Source organism: Phyllostomus discolor, chromosome 1 (genome assembly GCF_004126475.2).
Source record: "Phyllostomus discolor isolate MPI-MPIP mPhyDis1 chromosome 1, mPhyDis1.pri.v3, whole genome shotgun sequence".
Classification (NCBI taxonomy): Eukaryota; Metazoa; Chordata; class Mammalia; order Chiroptera; family Phyllostomidae; genus Phyllostomus; species Phyllostomus discolor.
The window spans coordinates 189,293,535-189,316,139 of NC_040903.2; the positions used below are offsets into that span (position 1 = coordinate 189,293,535).

Sequence of the window (22,605 nt, forward strand, 5' to 3'; positions counted from 1 at the left end):
GGTATGTGCCCTGGCTGGGAATCGAACCTGTGATGCTTTGGTTCGCAGCCCGTGCTCAATCCACTGAGCTACGCCAGCCAGGGTCTGATGCCTCCTTCTTATAGGAAGGACCCTTGTGGTTACATCGGCACCCCCAGATAACCTAGGGTACCCTCCCCATCTCAAGATCCTTAGCTTGAGCAGCCTCTCTTGCCATATAACATAACATCCACCGGTTCCTTAAATCTAGGGATTAGGATGTGATATTTTCTTGGGGGGGTTGGGTGGGTGGGCATTATTCAGTCTACAATAGGATGTGTGTTGGGGGGGATAGGAAATGGTTGAGGAGGTCTTTCTGAAGGAGGTGGTTTGACCAAATTTGTGTAGGGAAACAGGGCCTGGGACACATTCCAGGTTTGAGGGATGCCATGAGCCGTGAGCCAATACTGGGCTTGTGCGCTGGTGGGACCGTAAGGTGTGGGCCAGCGATCTTCCCATAGAAACAGGATGCCAGGGGCTTTCCTTCCCTCCCAAGGCCCGGCCAAGGGGGTTTTCTGGACTTCAGTCTTCAGGTCCAGGCTCCCCCCAGAATTCACGTGAGAGGGCTGGCTCCATTGGCAGTTACAGCCCCTTCCCCTTCCCTGCAGCTGCTGTCCTGCTTGGGAGACCCAGCCACACTTGGTGGCCCCCTGCAGTTCTCGGGCAGTGGGAAACTCACGAATTCACGAGGGAAAATGAACTTGAGCCAACTGGCCAGGGTTGGGGTGGCCCAGAAACTCTGGTCACACTGTTTGCACGGCCTCTGACAGTTACGATACTCCCATTCACTCCCCGGGGAGCCTTCCCTTGTCTTTGTCTGTTCCTAGGGTGCTTAGGGCCCCTGAGTCTCTGGGGAGGCGGAGGAGGGGCCAGAGTGAGGGAACAGCTTGTGAGAGGGGCAGAGAGCCAGGCCCTCTCCGGGATTCTCCTGGGGAAAGCCTGGGGTTGCGGTGAAAGGTGGCCTCCTGCTGGTGTGACCTCACTCAGCTCTGCCCACTCCCTGCTGGCTGGGGGGCCTGTGGGGAGAAGTGCCTGACCCCATGGGGGCCGGTGCGTGGGAACCGGCAGGCAAGAGTGGGCTTCTCCTGGGGGCAGAGTTGGGGAGCAGCATGGGGTGTGGCTGTGCTGAACTGCGGGCCAGAGCGCAGCGAGTGACTCGGGGATCTCAGCTGAGATCTCTGTGGAGGTTCACACTGTTTCTGCCCTGGAAAAGGTGGAAGCATTGTTTGGAAAAGTTGTGGTTTTTCTCTGTTGCTTCCTTCTGGTACCTTCTCTGACGAGGTTCTGACTGTGGAGTTAGGGGACGGTCCTGGTGAAGGTTCAGAGGCTGTTTGCAGAGCCTGTAGAATGTAGTTGGAAGACCCAAGGAGACAGTCTGCAGTCCCTGAGGAAGGACACGGCCCATTGCGCAGGTACTGGGTGAACTTCCTTTCCCCTACTTGGCCTGTGCCCTTTGGAGCAGTTGCCTTTGGGGGACACCCCACCCTGCTCCTTTCCTGTCTGCCTCCAAAGCAGGTGTGGCATGTCAGACTTCCCCTTCTTGGGTGTGGGATGAGAGGGTGACATCAGCCTCCTCCGCACCTGGACCCAAGCCTCCCTGAACTGCACTGTTTTCTGGGAAACCTCCAGAGCACTGGCCAGCATGAGGGCTCACCAGCAAGTGCCCCTTCCCTCTCCTGCCTCCTCAGCCCACCGGCGGGGGAGGGTGGGCCAGCAGGGAGTATTGCTGCGTCCTGGGGATTCCTCAGGACCGGAGAAGCAGAGGTCCTTTAGATGGTGAGTGCCCCTGTGAGACCTTCTTTTCTGAAGTCGGTGAGAGGGGGAGCTGTGTCCTCCTGCCTCAGTGGCGAGAGGCCTGAGGACAGAACGTGGAGAGGGGGGCAATTGTGGGTTTTGGGTGGTGTCATTTTCTTCTTGGAGGCAGGGGTGTGGGTCAGACTGGGGGCATGGTGCCTGAGCCACAGTGGGGACAGGTAGGGTGCAGTCTTGCGCTGTCAGCTTTGCCGGGCATCCAGGGGCCGCCTGCAGCCTGCCTGCCTCCTGCCTCCTGCCTGGGGCTCCTCAGGGAGGGTCCTCGTGAAGCGGGGTAGACACCTAACAGGGGTAGCTTATGTTTCATTTAGAGAAAGTTTAACAAAACAAAACACCAGACCTCCCTTCCTCTTCTGCTCCCAGGCTCTTACAGGTGTGTGTCTGAGCATCTTCCTGGGCTCTGCAAAAGGAGAGGTCCTAGGTGACCTTGTCAGAGGGGGCTTCACAGGCCTGGTCTTTAACATGGTTTTCTAGAAGACTGATTTATCGTTATTGTTGATTGATGATTGACTGGATTGGTTCATGTTGAGAGATGGAAGAGGTCACAGCGGGGAAACAGGGGAACTGGAGACGTGGTGTCGCAGGATGGGGTGGCCGTGGCCTCTGGCTGGAGGGTTTGGCTGCCCTCTGCCTGTTGCCTACTTCTGTAGGCCTCCGCTTCCCCAGCTGACGCTGTCTTCCAGGGTGAGTTCTAGGACCGGAGTTCTCATCTTGGCTTTGGGGTGAGTCTTACTCCGGGAGCTGATGCTCAGTGGAGAGGAAGGACGGGTCGGCTCTGCCCAGGGGCTTGTGGGTAGCTGATACTTGAGCTGTCTCTGTGAGGGTCTGACTCACACACACAGTCATGGCTGGGAACGGGGCTTCTGGGACCAGAATGCACTCAAATGCAGTGCGATGGCTCTTCTAGTCGCTGTCAAGTGGTGCCTGCTCGCAGTCCCCCCAGACTGCGCCTCCTTTCCTCTCACTGCCCCGTTTCACTTCTCATCCCTCCCTATGGGGTCTCTACATTCATTTCCCATCCTCCTACCCAGGAGAGAGGGCCTTGTGATTCCAGGTCTCCTGACCACTGCCCAGCTTTTCTCATCATCCAGGGAATTTACAGTCTGACCTCATGACCACATGTTCTTTCCCTTCTCCGTGAGCTGCGATCTTTGACCTGGAATCTGTATTTTACTGTGTTGTTCTAACAGGAGGGTAGATGGTCACAGTGTAGCAGGTCTAGATATAATGGTAAGGAATCTTTAAAAATTTTTTTAAATTTATTTTTATTTTATTTATTTACTTTTATAGGGAGGGATAAAGAGAGGGAGAGAAACATCAGTGTGTGGTTGCCTCCTGTGCGCCCCTCACTGGGGACCCGGCTGGCAACCCAGGCATGTGCCCTGCCTGGGAATTAAACCAGCGACCCCTTGGTTCCAAGGCCTGCGCTCAGTCCACTGAGCCACACCAGCCAGGGCTGATGGTAAGGAATCTTAACACTCAGCCCTTTGCCTCCGCAGGCCTTTGAGGGGGGTGAATGAACATCACATTAAAAACTTTGCCCTGACTGCTGTGGCTCGGTTGGGTGTCGTTGGCGTCATTCCTCGGGTCAAAAGGTCACCAGTTTGATTCGGTTCCCAGTCAGGACACATACCTGGGTTGTGGGTTCGGTCCCGGGTCGGGGTGCGTACAGAAGGCAGCCGATCAGTGTTCCTCTCTCACATCGATGTTTCTCTCCCTCTCTTTTTCCCTCCCTTCCCCCTCTCTAAAAATAAATAAAATCTTAAAAAACAAAACAATCCTTGCTCTTTCGAGTCTTAATATAATATGTCCCCCATGGCTTATGCTGAGGCAAATCTATGGCATTCAGAGCTGCGACTAACCCTTTGCCTGTGGTCCTGGCTGGTGTGAAATCCATGAGGGAGGCAGGAGAGCATGAACACAGGAGCCTGAGTTCAAGTCCAGGTTCTTCTTTTGGCCTCAGTTTCTGCATCTGTAAAATGGGGATACTTATAGTATTGTCCTCATAGAGTTTTTAGGAGAGATAAGTGTCTATAGCGCTTAGAACATTTTAGCGGTTATGCTTGGTGTTAGTCCCAAGAGGAGCCGGGCTTGCGGGCTTGCATAGCTACATTTAATCAGAGAGTTTCTCTAAGTAGGAAAGATATTTTAGTTTCTGAGCTTGAATGTGCGTATGTTGCCATGTGGTCCCAAAAGAGTGACCCCCCAGAAGGTATCCTTTAGAGATGAGTCTCCCTGAGAGAGTGTGTGTTGGGGTGATGGGCGCTGTGGCCTGGCCAGCTGTGAAATCCATTTGGGACTTGGGCCTTTTCCATTTAGCATCCCTCTAGGGGCTGACTGACCCCAGGCCTGTTCTGGGAACCGTCTTAGGCCCCATAAGTCCTTGTTCCGTGGTTCCAGCTAGGACTGCCTGACAGGGAAGGGCGGGGCAGGGAGGAGCTGGGGTGGGGGTGGGGGCTGTGTGTGCAACGTGCCCTGTGTTTTGAAGGACAACGGAGTCCCACAGGGCTGGGGCAGAGTATGGGTCTTTGTCTTTCTTTGTGCTAAAATGACATGGTACTACCCTGCCGGCTGGTTGTGTAGAAAGGCCTCGCTGGTTAATTTTGAAGGCTCTTTTGAAGGGGGAGGAAAAAGCAGCAGTGCTGCATTTCCCCAGGGGCTGTCCTCTGAGACGCTCAGTTCCACCCAGATGATCCTGTTGATTAATTCTCCTTCGGTTGTGCCTGAAGGGAGGGAGACTGCCCGACTGGTCCCAGTGCTGCCACTGCGTCCTCATCTATAAAGCGGGGGGCTCACACAGAGCACCTCGGGTGATGCCCCTCTTCCCCAGCTGAGACACACAGCGACAAAGCCCTGTGCTTGAGAGGTCCTTGCTGGACGTGCAGGGACGGTGAGTGGGTCTCGATGCTCCTGACTTTCAGCTTTGTAGAAGCGTCAGTGTTCACCACCATTACTCATTGGCCAGATCACCCTTAAAGCCCCGGCCCTTAGGTCACTCACGGTCTAGGATAGGGGATCGCAAACTCCTCACAGTCTCATGCAAGGAGTGCTAGAGTAGGTGTAACCCTGAGGTGCTGAAGGATTATACAGAAGGTGCCCCAGGTTTGGTTCCTGGGGAGGTTTCTAGAGGGGTATGGCTTCTAATCTGAACCTCAGTGTTGGGTATAGGTGAGGCCAGTTGGCGGAGGGGCTGTGTGGCGTGGATGGATGGGAGGAAACAATGTCCAGGCATAGAGAACATTTGCAAAAGCCAGAGCTCGGGGGTATGGGCACAGCTGGGGGCTCTGGTTCCAGGTTGGGACAGAGGCACAGAAAACCGGTGGTGGCGGGGAGGGTGGCAAATTCATAGTGACTGGAGTGACAGTACCTTCCCGGTCCTTCTCATAGCTGTGGTCTGTGATTTGGACATTTCTGAGCCTGAGAACTAGGGGCCAAAGGCTTCAGGTCATTGGAGGTGTAAAGGATGCTCTGGAACTTTTTTCCTGTGGAAACAGCATCAAATACACATTCTGGAAAGTGGTCTCAGTGAGCTCTGGTCGTCTGGGATGGAGGTGGAGTGTCTCTGTTTTCCTCAAAGGCCACAGGCCCTCCCCTGACCGCTGCTTCGGGCGGGCCTACCTGTGAGCTGCACCATCTGTTCAGGGGACAAAAGTCCACCTGAGGCTGTGTTTGCCTCACCTGGGAGCAGCTTCCTGCTTGCTGCGCTGCCCTGACTGAGCCATGCTGAGTGGAGCCTAGGGAGACTCACCAGTGGCTCAGCCCTGGGGAATTTCCTGTGCCCTGGGAGCCAGGGTGAGTCAGGGACTTGTATCAGGTGCTGGGGGCGGGGCAGGGGACAGGGGGTAATGTGGGCCCAGCCTTTGTGCCATCTCCTTTGCCTTCTCTGTCAGCACCCTGAAATTTTCAGGTTCAGGGTGCAGCCACTGTCGCCGTAGAGATTTTGCACTCTCGGGAACACTGTTGCTCTCTGGCTGCATGTTGTCTTAGCTTCTAAGAGCCAGATCTTTGCTTGTCCCTGTCTGGGACCCCATCACAGGCTCTGACAGGTGGGCACTCGGGAAGAGCTTTTCGACAACTACGATTAGCATCACCATTTGCACTGTGTATGGAGCCCTTGCCCTGTGCCAGGCACCAGGCTCAGAGCGGGGAGGACACAGCGCTGGGGCAGATGTGGGGAGCCGGGGCTCTGAGAGGCTAGGTGCTGGGGATTCCTTCCGAAGGCACTGCCCCCAGGGCTCTGGCAGGGATGTCTGCTTCGCCTTTCAGGGGCCTCGGTGGCTGAGCCCTTCCTGTCCCCAGATGGGGCCCACCTTGCTGCCACCCTGGAGTGATGGCGGTGGAGCTGTTGGGGTCAGGAGGGACTGTTAGGAGCATCCTTGGAGATGCTCACGGGGTCTGAGGGAAGGGACTTCGTGGCAGTTCAGAGTTGTGGTTTTGAAAATTGTGGTAACATGGTTTTAAAAATAAGATAAAATGTGCACTTTAACCACTTTTAAGTGGCACTGAATCCTTTCACATTGTTGTGCTTCCATCACCAGGAATCCATCCGCAGAACTTTTCCTTATCTCCCGACCCTGAAACTCTGTGTCCATTAAACAACCACCTCCTCCATCCCCAACCCAGCCCTGGCAACCGCCTGTTGACTCTGTTTCTGTGAGGACTCAGAGCTTGACTCCTTGTCCGTCCTGCGCAGAATCTCCCCGAAGCGCCTGCGCCGGGCAGCGATGCCAGGATGCCTGTCTCTGCCTCCCTCCGCCCGGACGGCAGCCAGGAGCGGCCGGCGAGCCTGACCTCTACCACGTCTTCGTCGGGCTCCTCCCGGGACAGCCGAGGCACCATGGAGGAGCCCAGCGGCCCCGAGGCCTCAGCCAAGAACGGTGCAGGCTCCCCTCGTGGCCGGCACCCGCGCAACAACACCAACAACTCCAGCAGCTGCTGAACAAGAAGGGACCCCTGTCCCCATTCAGCGGCAGGGCAGCAGCGGCGCCTGCGCACAAGCTCAGCTACCTGGGCCGCGTGGTGCGGGAAATTGTGGAAACTGAACGCATGTACGTGCAGGACCTGCGCAGCATAGTGGAGGTAAGGCCCTTCTTGCTGCAGAGCTGCAGTGCGGGAGGGGGGTGCCTGCCACCTCCTCTCGGGCTGGCCTTGGGCTTGGCGGCCTGGTTCTCTCGCATAAACCTATCACCACCAGCCCGGAAGGACAGTTCTCCCTGGCACGGTTATCTCGGAAGGTCTGCTTCCTGTGACTAGCAGCGCAGCCTCCCGTCTCCCGCCCTGGGGAAGCTGCTGACTGCTCACACTGCCTTGTGACCCTGGCTCAGACCAGTTGTCCTCCTGCAGAACTTCTGCAGGTCCCCAGGGAGTAGGCACCCTTGACAAGGTTGGAAGGGACTCTTGTGCTCAGTAGAGACTGAATGAGCTGAAGAAGCTGGCTTTAGACCCCGCCTGCCTGCTCCCAGATCCCTGCTCTCTGGTTTGGTAGCTGTGGGGTCTCAGGCACGGTGTTCCCCCTGCCCCCGGCAACACACACACAGCCCCAGGTTCCTCCTTTCAGAAATGAAGAGGCATCTACCTGCCAGGGCTGTGGAGGTGAAGCATTTCACACTGTGCAGGGCACACGGGGGAAGATGGCTGTGTGGCTGCCCCCAAGGAAGCCACCCACTGTGGAGAGGGTATATGGGTTTCCCGGGGCTGCTGTGACAATTTGCCACCAACTGTGTGGCTTAAGATGCAGGCATTTATTCTGTCCCAGTTTAGGAGGCCAGAAGTTTCAAAACCAGATGTTGGCAGGGCTGGCTGCTTCTGCAGGCCCTGAGGGAGAGTGCGTTCCAGGCCGCTCCCCCCGGCTTCGGGTGGTTGCTGGCCATCCTTCCTGTTCTTTGGCCTGTAGGTGGTATCGCCCCAATCTCCGCCTCTGTCTTCACGTTGCCTTCCTCTGTCTCTCTGTGCCCTCTCTTATAAGGACACTAGCCACTGGATTCAGGGCCCACCCTAAATCCAGTATGATATCGTCTTGAGGTCTTAACTAGTTACATCTGCAGAGGTCACATTCTGAGGTTCCAGGTGGATATTGATTTTGGGGCGGGACTGTCCAACCCAGCCCAGTAGGTGATATTTGAGAAATAGTGGTCCCATGAGGCGTGGCCGGGGCAGCATTGTGCCGGGAGGGGCCGGTCTCTGATGCCTCTCTCCATGCAGGACTACCTGCTGAGATCATTGACACGCCTGGGCTGCTGAAGCCAGAGCAAGTCAGTGCCCTCTTTGGGAACATAGAAAGCATCTACGCACTGAACAGGTAGGGAGTGGGCCTGACATACACTGTGTTACACCTGCGGGGCCTGGGGGCGAATCTTGGATGCCCCCGATGTGGTGGGCTGAGCTTTATGGGCCCAGGGCCTGCTGTCCGAGGGTGGGGAAGGGTGGCCCAACCCTGTACAGGGTTCAGTTAGCTCCCCACAGGAGAGAGGACCTGTGGGACTGTGTGCCCTGGGGTGGAGGTGCTGCCTGTCAGGCAGGGAGATCACCTGAGGCTGTGAGCTTGTTGGGTTTAGCCTGAGCCGGTGCCCCTCAGGGGCCTGCTGAACCGTTGCACATGATACTTTCCCCTCTCTCCCTTTGTGACCCCTTTGTCCTTCTCATCTTTGTCTTCCACTCGCACATCTCTTCACATCTTCTCCATCTTCCTCCTGACCTCACGGAAAGGCAGGGCTCCCTGGCAGTGATCTGACCCATTAGGAAAATGCACAGGTCAGAAGAGACGTGATAGGTGGGGCTGAACAAAGCCTGGCAAGGGGCTGCTTCAGGGCAGAGGGGCCCTTTGAGGATCCATCGTGTGCTGCCTGGACCCACAGATGCCCCAGAGGAAGGGCGGTGGTCAGGAGGAGCAGAGCTTGAGGGGACAGTGTGGATAGCTTAGGAGGAACCTTACCCCAGGCCCTTTAAGATGAGTTGGGGACCTCCTGCTGTGCAAGCTAGAGCAGCCTGGAAGGAGTCCTGGGCCAGATTATGAGGGGTTAGGAAGGGGGGAGCACCCTTTCTAGGGTTTTCTGTAGTGCCCCCATCTAAGAAAAAGGGGTTCTGGAGTCACCCTGTCTCTTTCCTTTTATTGTATCCTTTTAAACTGGGGACCTTGGTTCTTTTTCGAGCCCCCTTTCTCTTTTCTTTCTCCTTTAAATCTCTGCTCTTATGTATTTGACTCCTCCTGCCTGCAGAGGAGCCGTGTCCTCTCCCGAGGTGGGTACTGGTGTCCCTTCTTCCTCTTGCTGAGCATGTGGGTCTCCCTTGCTCCCCATCTTTGCAGTGTTGCTGGATGCTTTCTGTGGTTGCTGCCCCGGGCAGGGCTCACTTTGAGGGTGGAAGCCCTGACTCTTTGGCATGACACCAGGGCTGGCTGTGTGTCTGGGCACCAGGAGGCTGGGGAGGGGCATGGTGGGTCAGTAGCCGTGGAGGCTGCAATAGTCTGGGGTCTGATGGCAGTTCTTCCTCACCCAGTCAGCTACTCAGAGACCTGGACAACTGCAATGGTGACCCTGTGGCTGTGGCCAGCTGCTTTGTGGAAAGGGTGAGAAGGACTGGGTTCTTGCCTCTTGTCCTGTTCTGCTGGAGGCTCAGTGGGAGAGAAACTCCCACCTTCACGGGACACCTGAGCTTTGGAGGGAGCCCCCTCTCCAGGGGCAGTGCCAGGTGTCCGGTCTGGATTGGGGAGGGTGTTCCAGGGTGGAGCCAGGGGTTGCTGGGTGGGTGGCATGTCCCAGACAGATGGGTACAAAAGTGGATCTACAGACACTCAGAGAAGGGGGTGCAGAGTTGCTCTGGGGACTTGAGGTATGTTTTTGGTACACCTGGGTTTACAGTCCAATGGGAGTCTCTCTGAAATCACTATTTTGGTTTCTCTTTAGAGCCAAGAGTTTGATATCTACACCCAGTATTGCAACAACTACCCCAAGTGAGTCATTGGGGTAGAGAGGGGAGGCTGATTCGTTTGGTGAGTCTGGAGCACCCCGCTTGCCCATCCAGGCCTTTCGAGGTGGTGACCGTCCTTTCCCCACCCCAGCTCGGTGGCCGCCCTGATGGAGTGCATGCGGGACAAGCAGCAGGCCAAGTTCTTCCAGGACCAGCAGGAACTGCTGCAGCACTCGCTGCCCTTGGGCTCCTACCTGCTGAAGCCAGTCCAGCGCATCCTCAAGTACCACCTGCTGCTCCAGGTAACCCAAGGGTCCCCTGAGTACCTGGGCGGCTGCGCAAGGGCAGGACCCTTGAGTCTGGGCTGCCTAAGTCCCTGTCTCCCACTCAGGAAATTGCCAAACATTTTGATGAAGAAGAGGAAGGCTTTGAGGTGGTGGAAGATGCCATTGACACCATGACCTGCGTGGCCTGGTACATCAACGACATGAAGAGGAGGCATGAGCACGCAGTCCGGCTCCAGGTGCTCCGGGCTGGTGGCCGCAGGGACACGCAAGGGCGGTTGGGTGGGCGTGGGCCTGGAGAGGGAGTGTGGTTGCCCTGTAGGGCTGAGCAGAGGGGCAGCGTCCGTGTGGGGCAGGCTTCCCTGGGGAGACCCAGCAGCGGCTGGATTTTCGGGAGCCTCCAGGAGCCCTCTGGGGTCCCCAGCAAGGTCATGAGAAGCCTGACCCTTGGGGTCGGGGCCTCTGTGCTGCAGGAGATTCAGTCGCTGCTCATCAACTGGAAGGGGCCAGACCTGACCATCTACGGGGAGCTCGTCCTGGAGGGCACATTCCGCCTGCACCGTGTGCGGAGCGAGAAGACCTTCTTCCTCTTCGACAAAGCACTGCTCATCACCAAGAAGCGGGGCGATCACTTTGTCTACAAGGGGCACATCCCGGTAACCAGGCTGCCGCCACCTCCTTTGCCTCCTCCCCTCCCCTCCCCTCCCCTCCTCGTCCTTGTCCTCACCATCCCAAGTCAGTGCGGATGCAGCTCCATCCTTCTTCGATCATTCTCCCTGCCTCCGCAGGCAATTTTGAGGGGCTGGGCTCCAGATCAGCTCCCCTCCCCACTCCTTGAGTTTGACCGCCCTCTCCCTCCCCACCAGTGCTCCTCCCTGATGCTGATTGAAAGCACCAGAGACTCCCTGTGCTTCACCGTCACCCACTACAAGCACAGCAAGCAGCAGTACAGCATCCAGGTGAGGGGTGGGCCGGGGGCTCGGGCTGGGGACAGACCTGCCTCCGCTCACTGGGCTGCGCTGAGCCTCAGGGTCTCCCTCTGGAAGGTTGGGCTCATTGTGGGCACCCCTCAGGCTACTAGTTGCTGTAGCCTTGCAGAGGCCCAAGTAGAGGCTCTCTGTCCACCTCTGCCCTGCTTGGCAGAAGCACGGCCCACGTCGTGTGCCTTCAGGCCTGGGATGACCCCCGCTCCCTCTCCCTTGGGTCTTCCCAGGCCAAAACAGTGGAGGAGAAACGGAACTGGACTCACCACATCAAGAGGCTCATCCTGGAGAACCACCATACCACCATCCCCCAGAAGGTGCATTCCTGGGGCACCCCCACCCCCAGGTCCTAATGGGGTACAAGGAGAGAGTGTCCTTCAGAGCCAGCTGGAGGGTCCACCGGGGCCTCACCCTCTGGACATTGGCTCCATAGCGGGGGTCAGTTCAGTGGGGGCCCTGGGCCTCAGCAGAGCACCACAGAGTGTCCTCACCCAGCCCGAGGGAGTCCGTGCGCTGGGGGAGGCACGGCACGTGGCAAGGTCGTAATGGGGTGGGTTTCTCCCCTTCCAGGCCAAGGAAGCCATTTTGGAAATGGATTCCTATTGTAAGTATATGTAGCCTCTCTGCCTGCTCTGTCCCTGTTTGTGCACCTTTCTCGTAAGGCTGCGTCCTGGGGAAGCTTTGCCTGGTGCTAAGATTCCAGGGAGCAGGGAGGCCTGGGTGACTCCTTCTATCGAGGCCTGGGGGTCTACTGTGAGCCTAGGGGCACAGCACTGCTGACGGGCAGACCCTCTGTGCCTGATGCTCCTGAACACAGTTGGATGGAGGATGGAAGAGGAGGGAGCTTTGGAGGCTTCTGGCCCTGAGCGTTGGGGAGGGCAGCAGGGGTGTGGGTGGGTGCGGCCAGAGTCTAGGCCACAGCCGACAGGGTCCCAAAGGCCTGATTGTCTCTCTCGGGTGCAGATCCCAATCGGTACCGCTACAGCCCAGAGCGCCTGAAGAAGGCCTGGTCCTCCCAGGACGAGGTGTCCACCCATGAGGGGCGCCGCCAGGGCCGCCGGCAGTCTGGTAAGGGTTCTGTGGGCAGGGAGGCGTCTTCACGGGCCTCTGGCCAGGCGGGGGGCCCTTGGCGGCAGTATTTGGGGCTGGCTCGCACCTCCAGGCATCCTGGGAGAGGGCGAGGTAGGCGTGTGTGGAGCGTCCTCTCCCTGTGCCGCCCTCTACCTGGCACCTTTGGGCCTTTCTTGCCCATCAGGGTTGGGCAGCCCACCTTTTCCAAGGCCCCAGGAACGCTCATGCACTTGGGCCTTGGCACCCTGCTCAGCCCCCCGCGACTGAGACCTCCCTCCCTCGGCACTCAGAACGCTGGCGGTCAGCCAGGAGTGATTCTCAGGCGTGTGCTGTGGAGCCGAGCAGAGGCAGGACGCGGGGAAAACAAGTTACATTCCAAGTGGCATCAAACCCAGACGGGAAATATTGACTTTGGGTCTCAGGAAAAGTTCCACTTTCCTGTCCTGGGTTTTCCACGACTGGACTTGCTGCAGTGTACTTGGAGTAAATGGAGTTAGTTGTCTGTTGAAAAAGAGAAGACATTGCTTTTATCCTTAGCTCTTTTGGTGATGAGTGTGTTTTTCTTTCTTCTTTTCCTGAGCATCCTTTTTTTTTTTTTTTTTTAAATTGTATTTTTTTACATTACCGTTTATCCCCCCCGAGTGTGTTTCCTACATCTGTTTTTACTCTGCCCTTCAGTCTGAGGCCCAGGGAAGAACTTGGCCTCAGTCAGGTACCTGCCAAACTTGTCCACGTGGTGGGAGTTAGGGTGCAGAGTGTCTTGGAGGTCCCCGGAGAGAAAGACTCGGGCGTGACTGGGAGCAGTGTCCTGGCTTGGAGCTGTACGGTGCTCTGTGCTTTGACTGGCTGTGACCCACAGGCCCCTTGGACAGCTGTGGGGATAGATGCGCGAGCTTTGGTCTTCTAAAAGGTGGGGCCAAGCAGTCTCTGGAAAGCTGTGGTTTTACTTTGGTATTGCTCCCAGTGGATCTAGAACCCGAGGCCAGTTGTCACAGTTGCAAAATTTTATGGGGCCACATGTTAAAAGCCCCAAATTGGTGGTATTAACTTCCTTCTGTAATCCTCTTGCTGCCCCTCTAGAATCCTCTCGTAACCTGCCATAGCTTTAAATCAGAAGCTGCTGGCACATGGACGTGCTCAGCAAGTGTGGGCGGTGGTGGGGGTGGTCTCGTAATACTGCCTGTCATATGTCAGCATCCAAACTAGAGCTACTGAGGCCCCTGGGAAATGAGCCATTTTAGAGCTTAAGTCTCCACATGGCCGAGATTTTAGCCCGGAAACTCTAAAAGAGTTCAGTTCACTTGTGTCTTGTTTTCGTGTTTTAGTTTTAACCATTACAAGAGAGACATCTTTCTAACACACGCTTCATACTCCGGGGCCTTTAAAACAGGATGCTGACCGGAGGTGCAGTGGCCTCTCTGTGGTATGTGAACAGCTTGATTCTTCCGGGCCTCCCGGAGCGGGGAGCTGGGGGTCCCCGTACAGACAGCCTGCATTTGCGGTGTTGTGTCCACCCTTCCGCTGATGCGTGTTTGTTCTCACCTGTCTTCTGTGCTTGCCTGTAGTGTCCCTTCTTTCCCCTTCCATCTGCCAGAAATCAGGCTGTTGAACTTGGGGGGCATGTGTGTAAGAGCAGGCCAGCAAGTGGCTGAGAGGGGGGCGCGGGAGTCCGACAGGAGCTTTCTGCCTGCCCTCAGCCAGCTGCTCCGACTGCCTGCGGGTCTTTCCTGCCTCCTGCTTCCGGAGAGCTGAGATGGGCAGATAAAGGGCGTTTATGGATAAGTGAGGTGCTGGTGTCATTATTTGTCACGTATTACACATTCTTGATGACAAGTTCTGAAATGAAAGACTGGAGTGTTTTATGAAAATAGCTGGATGTTTACAAAGTTGTGCAGATCGTGTGTGTGTGTGTGTGTGTGTGTGTGTAGGTGCACATGTGTTTCAGGAGAGAAAAAGGTTTTCTACATCCTCCCCTGCCTAGGAGCAGCTAAGAGACCTCAGTAGACCTTCCTTCCGGCTTCAGGTTTATAGTAGGCTTCCCACGTAATGCTGGCTGGGCACAGGCAGTTTGAGCTGAGGCCAAGGCTCTATAGACTGGTCGTTGACAGGTGTCCTCTTATCCCTCTCTGCCTGCCTGTCTCAGGTCTGTCCGCAGAAAAGGTGGGGGTCCAAGGTGGTGACATCATCCGCCTAATGGATGTGTTTTGTGTCCTGTCCCTAGAGCCTGGTCGGCCCCTGTGTGGTCGGGCAGCACTGCCGAGCAGGCAGCAAGGCCTTGTGGTGCCAGACCTTAAGGGCCGTAGAAAGTCGGGTGCGAAACCTGCTTTCCAGTGGGGTGCCCTAAGAGAGCTTGGCCTGGGCTGTAGCTAATGTGCTGATGGGCTCATCGCAGGCAAGGTGGAGCTTGATGTGGTGCCATGGACCTCTAGAGTGGCGGCTAGTTGGTCTGAAGGGGGCAGTGTGGGGCTGTGGTTCCTTGCAGGAGCTGCCCTAACTCAGGATTGTGGTTAGTGCTGCCCCTGGGGACTGGCAGGAATAGCTGTGGACCCAGGCCTGATGGGAGTGGCCCTGCCTCCCTGTGGGGTAGGTGTGAGGGCTGCCTCCTTCAGGCCCTAGGGCTGGGGTGGGGGCAAGCCCGAATGGACTTTGAGCCCCGTGATGGGCTGGCCGGGCTGTGGGTGTGGGGGCAGGGCTATTTCCAGGCCTGTGCTGACTGCCCATGTGCTTTCCTCCTCAGAGCCAACCAGACACCTACTCAGGCAGCTCAGTGAGAAAGGTGAGTGTGAAGGGTCGACAGCCAATCAGGTGGCTCTGGGCAGGGGCCAGAAGGTGATGTAGGTAACCACCTGGGTGGGGATGTTGAGGACAGTTTAGAGAAGACTGTGTCTCTATTTTCCCAGAAAGTGGGCCTCTCCTTGCTGTCTAGAGAGGGGGCTTTGATCCCCAACCCCTGCGGCTTTCACCCTCTTCTCCGGTAACAGCAGGAGCAAGCAACACTCACAGACCTGCACTGCTCTGCCCTGCCCGGGTTCCTGTTCTGTCAGTCATTCCTTTGAGGATTTTAGGACTAGGAGCCCCCAGAGAGGTCTTCCCCAGGGGGCTCTAGGCCTGTGGCCTCTGGCCTCTATCCTGCATAGAGAGGCTCATTCTCTTGTTTACCCATCTCCCCTCTCCTCGCCCGCGTACTGGGACTCTGCGGTGGCGGCAGCAGCCAGAGCAGTGGGAATGAAGGTAAGATTTGTGGGCAGAGGGGCCTGGTTGGGTAGAGTGGGATGGGACTGCCCAGGTCAGCCCCTGGCTCCTTTAGCTCTCATTGTCTTCATTCATTTGACAAATAACTATCAAGCACCTCCTGTGCACTGGGCTCTGCCATGTGGGCCACAGAGGGTCAATATACCATGGCCCTTGCCGTGGGGACCCTCCTGTCCCCTTCCCCTGGAATGGTACCCTGGTGGTGGCCTGCCCAGCCTGGATGCTCTCAGTTTTTCCTCTCCAGGGCAGGCAGGCCTCTCTGGTTCTTGAGTTCCTGACCAGGCCCCTGTCCTAACTTTCCCCAGTCCCTAGCTTGAAAACCAGTCCTACCCCTTACTTCCCCTCACCCTCACCCCCTCTGGTCTTCACTGGGCTTAAGTGGAGACCAGGGGTTGGTATGTAGAGGTGCATTTCTGTGTAAAGCCTCCTCACCCCCAACCACTGGAAGGAGGAGAGGGTGTTGCCCTGAGGCTGGTCACGAGGGGTCTTGTGCTCTGAACAGCATGCAGGCAGTGCTGGTGCTCTCCTGGACTTTGGGCAGCCGTCCCGTACTCGGGGCCTGCAGCCAGAGGCTGAAGGGGGTGCCCGGGAAGAGCAGGAGGAGGACGAGGAGGAGGAGGAGGAAGTGGTGGTGGAGGACGAGGAGGAGGAACAGGCCTTTCAGGTCTCTCTGGAGGACCTGGCAGGGCATGAAGGCAGCAAGAAGGGGTCTGGGCCGGAGCCCCCAGGCTCAGAGGAAGAGGAGGAGGAGGAGGAGGAGGAGAGCCTGGCAGTGGCGGAGCAGGTAGCCGACTTTGCCAGCTCCCTGCTGGCCGCCCTCCACTGCTGGCACTATCGGGCCAACGCTTTACTTTTCTCCCGGGGTGCTATGGTGAGGTGTTTCTTTGATCTCCCCTCCTCCTTGCATGTTCCCTGGCATGTTCAAGCCCATGCCCATCCTAGAGTCCCTTCCCCTGCCCTTTCCACCCTTCTGTTCTTGTTTCTGTACTTCTGCCATCAGCACTTCTTAACCCCTCACTCACTGTCACGCCCTGGTGAGCCCCTGGCATGCAGTGTTCCAGCACTGGGTGCGAACTAGCATACTACCCAACAAGCATGACTAACAGGATGGGAGTGGTGGGCTAGGGGAAGAGGCGGCACATAGCAAGGCTGCAAGGGTTAGGGGGTTGGGCTTTGCTGAGGCTGCATACCTGGCGGGGATTTGTTATCCCCAGGCCTGGCAGTTCACGTTGTCTCTGGAGTGGCTCAGGTCCAAAGCTGGCTCTCAGCAAAGCCCAGCCCCCTTAGGGTGCTGCCTGTGTTGGGATGGATGCAGAAGGGACCAGCTCCCAGTTGTCCTGGGAGTTGATGACTGCCCTCTGCTCTCTGCAGGGGAAGGGGCGCGGGGAGTCTGAAGGCTCCGAGAGCCGCAGGAGGCCCAGTAGCCGGTCTGCCGACAGTGCTGAGAAGCACATGAGCCTCGAGTCCATTTCTTCCCTGCCTGAGGTGAGTGGCCAGTAGGCGGGCAGGCGACAGTGCAGAGGTGTCTGGAGCCCAGATCTCCAGGTCTGCGGTCGGGCTCTCAGGCTTGGGCTCTCCTGTTGGGTCTATGGGGACAGGACTCTACCATCCCTTCAGGAAGCCTGTCTGGTTTGTGGGCGCATGACTTGGTGAGCAGACAGCCCCTTTCTATGAGAGGAAGGCGCCCCTTCCTTTGGGCAGATGTAGTCCCTTGCTGACGGGCATAGTTAGCAGAAGTGACCAGGTTTCAGATCCCTCAGCTAGGCCTCCCTGTGTAGGGCGTAAGGCGTACGTCCTGCCTGTCAGGTGCTTGTTTATTCCGTCTGTTCTCTGCAACAGCTCTACCCGAGAGAAGGAGGCTCAGAACGGTTGGGTGATGTGCCTGGCATGGCTCCTGAGGGATAGAGCTGAGGCTGGACTTGGGCCTGTGACTCAGAAGCCCAAGCTCTTCTTCCCACCGCCCCCACGCCGTCTGTGGGTTGTCTGGAAATGGAGGCCTTTGCTTTCCCAAAGTCATAAGGAAAATTCATTCATGAGGCCTAGACCCGGAGTAGGCCTCACAGCCAGAGACAGAAACTGGACGACACTGGGTACAGGTCTAGAGTGGTGCTGTCCAGTGATGGTGGAACACTAGCCACATGTGTGACGTTAACTTGTCTAGTAACCACATTAAAAAATCACTTAATCCAGGACGTCCAACCTGTTACCATTTCAATATGTAATCCATATAAAAAGCTATTCACGAGATGGTTTATGCTGCCTTTGTATGAAGTTTTTGCAATTGGTGCATATTTTACCTTTACAGCTGATTTCAGTTTGGACTAGTCCCCTTCCAGGTGCTTGGAAGGCACGTGTGGCTGGTGGCTACTGTCGTCGGACAGTGCAGGCCGAGGTCATGGCTCGTGCTCTGCAGATTCTAGACGGCATCAATGGGATCGAGTCTGATCCCTCAGAGTGCAGTGTTTGCGCTTATCTTCTCCCTGCAGACCTCTCTGGAAAGCCGCCTGTCCTAGCCAGTTTTGTGGTTCAAATGACTTGCAGGGTGGTCAAGAGGGAGATCTAGAATTTGCTTCCTTCCTTGCCCATCTGCTAGGCACGTGCACAGGAGCCACATTCCTGTCTCACCCTCTGCAGGATTCCAGCAAGTGGTCCTGTTGCCCTCGGGACCCTGAGCTGCGCAGGAGGCCCTGGCCTCTCAGGTTGCTCAGGCCTGGGTTTGAACCCAGAACAACTCCCTCGTGGGAGCCTCTAAGACTGTAGGGAGCTGCTTCACCCCTGGGCAGGGAGTACTGGTGCTGTGGCTCTGAGTTTTGGTGTTCCCATCTGCCCATGTAGCTCCCAGATAGGCTGCCGGAGAGAGATGCCACCACCTTCTCCCACCCACATTGCTAGAATTTCCCTTGGGTTTGAGGGCTGGGGGCCCAGCACCAAAGCGGCAGGGTCACTAAGGGACAGCGCCACGTTCCTCCCTCTGAGGAGCTGTTGCCCCTTCTGTTGTGAACTGCAGTGCCCCCTCACCAGGCTTTGAGCAGGCAGGCCATGCCATCCCCCTCGTCCCTGAGTCTCACGTGAGCTCCCTCTGCTCTCCCAGGCTGAGCCAGACCCAGAGCCCGGGACAGAGCCGGAGGTGTTTGCTGCTGTGGAAGGTCCCAGCGCCGAGGAGATGCCCTCAGACATAGAGTCTCCAGAAGTCCTGGAAATACAGCTTGATGCCCATCGGGAACTGCTGGGGCTGGACCACCAAAGTGACATGGTGGACTTTGTGGTAGCCAAGAGCACTGAAAACATGAAGGCCTTGAGCAGTGAGGAGGAGGAGGACGATGACGAGGAGGAGGAGGAGGAGGAGGAAATGGGGACTGCCCAGGAGTCTGAGAGCCTCCTGCCGCCCTCTGTGCTGGACCAGGCCAGTGTCATTGCTGAGCGGTTTGTCAGCAGCTTCTCTCGGCGGAGCAGCCTGGCACTGGAGGACAGCAAGGCCACTGGCTTCGGGACCCCGAGGCTGCCCAGCCGAAGCAGCAGTGTGCTCAGCCTGGAGGGCAGCGAGAAGGGCCTGGCCCGGTGCGACAGCACCGCGGACTCCCTCAGCTCTCAGCTCCCCCCAGCAGCGGACCTCAGTGTGGGCATGGCCACGGAGAGTGGCCCTTCTGTCAATGGGACGGAGCCCCCAAGCCCAGGCTGCTCAGCAGAGACCAATAGGTCTTCTTCCTGCAAGAAGAAGGAATCCATGCTCTCCACACGAGACCGGCTGTTGCTGGACAAAATCAAGAGCTACTACGAAAATGCAGAGCACCACGATGCAGGCTTTAGTGTCCGACGCAGGGAGAGCCTCTCCTATATCCCCAAAGGCCTGGTGAGAAACTCGGTCTTCAGGTTCAACAACCTTCCCAGGCAGGACCCGGAGCCAGTGGCCCCGTTGGGGCACAAGAGACAGGTGGGCCCCAGGCCGGCTTCATGGACCCTGTTTGACCTCCCAGGACCAGGCCAGGTGGGTGCAGGTTCTGGCGACCCAGCTCCTATCACAGATGCTGAGTTCCGCCCATCTTCAGAAATTGTGAAGATCTGGGAAGGAATGGAGTCTTCTGAGGGGAGTCCTCAGAAGGGGCCAGGCCAAGGTCAGGCCAATGGCTTTGACCTACACGAGCCACTTTTCATCCTGGAGGAGCATGAGCTGGGAGCTATCACTGAAGAGTCAGCCACTGCCTCACCAGAGAGCGCCTCCCCCACCCAGCGGCCCAGCCCGGCCCGCCTGGCCCGGGAGCTGAAGGAGCTGGTGAAGGAGCTGAGCAGTGGCTCCCAGGGAGAGCTGGTGGCCCCTCTGCACCCCTGCATCGTGCAGCTCTCCCACGTGATGGACAGCCACGTGAGCGAGCGAGTCAAGAATAAGGTCTACCAGCTGGCTCGCCAGTATAGCCTTCGGATCAAGAGCAAGGCGGGGACAGCCAGGCCACCACTGCCATGGGAAAATGCAGCTTCCGCTGTTCCCCACCTGCAGGAAGAGGCTGGATCACCATCGGGTGGGAAAGGTACAATGGGGGGTAGGGATTGGGCCCCTCCCACAGTCTGGGGTGGAAGAGCCCTTTAAGAGTCAGTTGGCTTTTGGGGAAAAGTGATCCCTAAAGGAACTCTACCAAAGAGGGCTGGACCCCACACTGAGGGCCGAGGGCCAGGGTGAGCAGCTGGTCTAATGCCGAGAGGCCACCCGTGGGGCCCTGGTTGAGCACTCTGACTGCCCTCCCCCCATCCTTCCTGTGGAAGAGACCTTTGGAGGAAATGTAACCGTGCCCTCTTCTCTAGGAGAGCAGAAGCTCTTCTTGTCTTTCGTCCTTTGACTCTTGACCCCTTGTCCACTGCCATTCCTTTATTCTCCCTGTTTCCCTTTGGTAAAGGGACCATGGATGGTAAATGAGGGTTCTCTTCCATCATCACACCCAAAACCCCACCGACCAGCCTTCCCCAGAAGTTCAGAGCCCTCACTTCCGCTCTCCCTTCCTGCCCGGTGACTCAGGCCGCTCTCTCCCCTCACAGGTAAGAGAAAGCCGGTGCTGTCCCTCTTCAACCACGAGGAGGTGCTGGCCCAGGAGCACAGCCTGCCCAAGCCCTGCTCGGCCGGGGAGATGTCACCACGGCGTTTCTCCATCCCTTCTGCTGGCAGCTCGAGGACCACTTCACCTGGGGCCCGGCCTGCCACTCGAAGCCCTCTCAGCCCCTTGGACACCGAGACCTTCAACTGGCCCGATGTCCGAGAGCTCTGTTCCAAGTATGCCTCCAACGACGAGGCGGTCCAGGTCGAGGGAAGCCGGTCCCGAGGCCCACCCGTCAGCCGGAGCCGCTCAGTGCCAGACAGCATGATGGAGCCGCCCGTGTCTGGCAGGGTGGGCCGCTGCTGCAGCCTGAGTGCCAAGAGGGGCCAGGTGGGCCCAGAGGCCGCCCAGCCCCGGCCTCCTGGGGTGTTGCCCCAGAGTGGGCCGGATGGAAAGGAGGCCCTGTACGTCACTGCAGACCTCACCCTGGAGAACAACCGGCGGGTGATTGTCATGGAGAAGGGGCCCCTGCCTGGCCCCGCGGTGGGGCTGGAGGAGAGCAGAGGCCCTGGACTGAGGTCAGCAGCAGCCATCGTGGGGCAGGGCCGGGATTTGCAGGAGGCAGCCGCACATCAGCCGAAGGAAGAGGGTCCCAGGGACCTAGTGGACCCAAGCCAGCAAGGCATCGTGAGAAACCTGAGGGAGAAATTCCAGGCCTTGAACTCTGTAGGTTGACTCTTGAGTCTTGGGGGAGGGAGGAGCTTGGGGGATGACGAGGAGCCTTGACATATGTCCACAGGTTTGGGCTCACCCTCCTTACGGGAGCCTCACCCAGGGCCCTCGGAAGGCGGTGCCCGGGAACAGTGCCCCTGTGCGCTCAGCAAGTGCCTTCACCTGCTGTAACCACGCTGGTGCCCCCCCCCCACAAGCTCGCGGTGACCTTCCACAGGTCCAGATGGGCCCCTCTTCCCTCTGAGGCCGGTGTGGCCCCTTCCCTTATATCCAGTTCTCCGGTGAGAAGCCACATATTTAAACTCACCTCTTCCCAGGGAGAGCAAGCCCTGTGTCAGCCGGCCACTGCCAGACTGAGGAGCCCACCGGGGGAGACGCGGGAAGGTGGCCTGGCGGGGGGCTGTGCCTTTTCTTAGGGTCCAGGCAGGAACGAGGTCCATAATTTATTGTTTGTGTGCATATATGTGTGTGTGTGTGTTTTCCCCGTTGATTCCCGTCCTGTGAAGAATGTAACGGACTCAGTTCAGGTACTTTTGTGGATTGTTTCGCTGACCCTGTGGTTGTCGCTAATGTATACACATTTCATTATTTGCCAATGGTGCAATAACCACTGCTGACCAACCGACCTGTGTGTGGCCTCCTTACTGGGCCTGGCTGGGGTGGGGGGAGTTGATCGTGGTGGGGGTGGGAGCTTTGACATCCGCTCCTGCTGTACCTGCGTATGAGGCACCAGGGTAGGGTGCTCGTGGGAGAGCTGGGGCAGCAGGATGTGTGGGAGGGGACTTGTTCTTGGCTGCTCTGCTCCCATGGGCTTCTCTGTTGGCCCCCAGCCCGGCATCCTGTCTTGGGGGCAGGGGCATTGTGCCAGCCTTTAGCTCTTTTCCTCAAGGGCCGAAGTTGGACTAGAGAAAGTAGAGATGGGGGAGTGGAGGGAACATTTTTCTAAGAGGCAGAGGTTTCTAATGTCTGGTGCTTTTTGTTCCTTTCTCCCTGAGTGAGTCCCAGGAGATATCCTGGGAGGCGAGGGTTCTAAACCTGGAGCCTAGAAATGTCTCCGGGTGGCCTGGGGCATCGGGTGAGGACTGCAAGTACATTTTTCCCTGGGATGCGTCCTCAGTGTCCATCCCTTTCTCAAAGTGTCTTTGATTCAGAAGGGCTAAGATTGCCTCCCTATGTCTGGTTGCATTTTCTGCCCTTTCTGCATGGGGTACCAGCCTTGTTTGGCCATTTCTTCAGTCTGGGGCCTGGGAGGAGCGGGGCTGCGGGGCTCAGGTGGTCCCTCAGGTATCCCCGCAGGTCTGCTGGTTCAGGGCCTCAGGGAGTGCAGGGCAGGGGCAGGGCTGGTGGGGCCTCTGCTGGGCAGAGACGGGCCGTGTTCTGCCAGCTGCCCTGAGTGTTCCGTGGCTACTTCTGAGGAGAGAGCTGGCTTTTCTACTGGGCAAGTCTCGGGTGGTGACGCTGAGGGCCCATGGGTATAATGGAGTGTGAGTCAAAGACCCAGGCTTTGGTTCTGGCGCTGCCGTGTTC

The 22,605-nt window shown here is 57.5% G+C and overlaps 1 protein-coding gene across 1 annotated transcript; it reads left to right on the forward strand.

Moving 5' to 3' along the window:
- Window positions 1-178: 178 nt before the first annotated feature.
- Window positions 179-21,703, forward strand: PLEKHG3 (pleckstrin homology and RhoGEF domain containing G3). The gene is given in 19 exon segments (XM_028505823.2): window positions 179-1,794; window positions 6,524-6,761; window positions 6,764-6,909; window positions 8,032-8,041; window positions 8,044-8,128; window positions 9,325-9,394; window positions 9,732-9,778; window positions 9,887-10,037; window positions 10,127-10,258; window positions 10,493-10,675; window positions 10,886-10,978; window positions 11,233-11,319; window positions 11,573-11,606; window positions 11,966-12,070; window positions 14,811-14,849; window positions 15,285-15,304; window positions 16,697-16,810; window positions 18,417-19,848; window positions 20,351-21,703. Coding segments are annotated over 19 exon segments (3,720 nt in total). The 5' UTR covers window positions 179-1,791; the 3' UTR covers window positions 21,082-21,703.
- The last annotated feature ends 902 nt before the right edge of the window (window positions 21,704-22,605 follow it).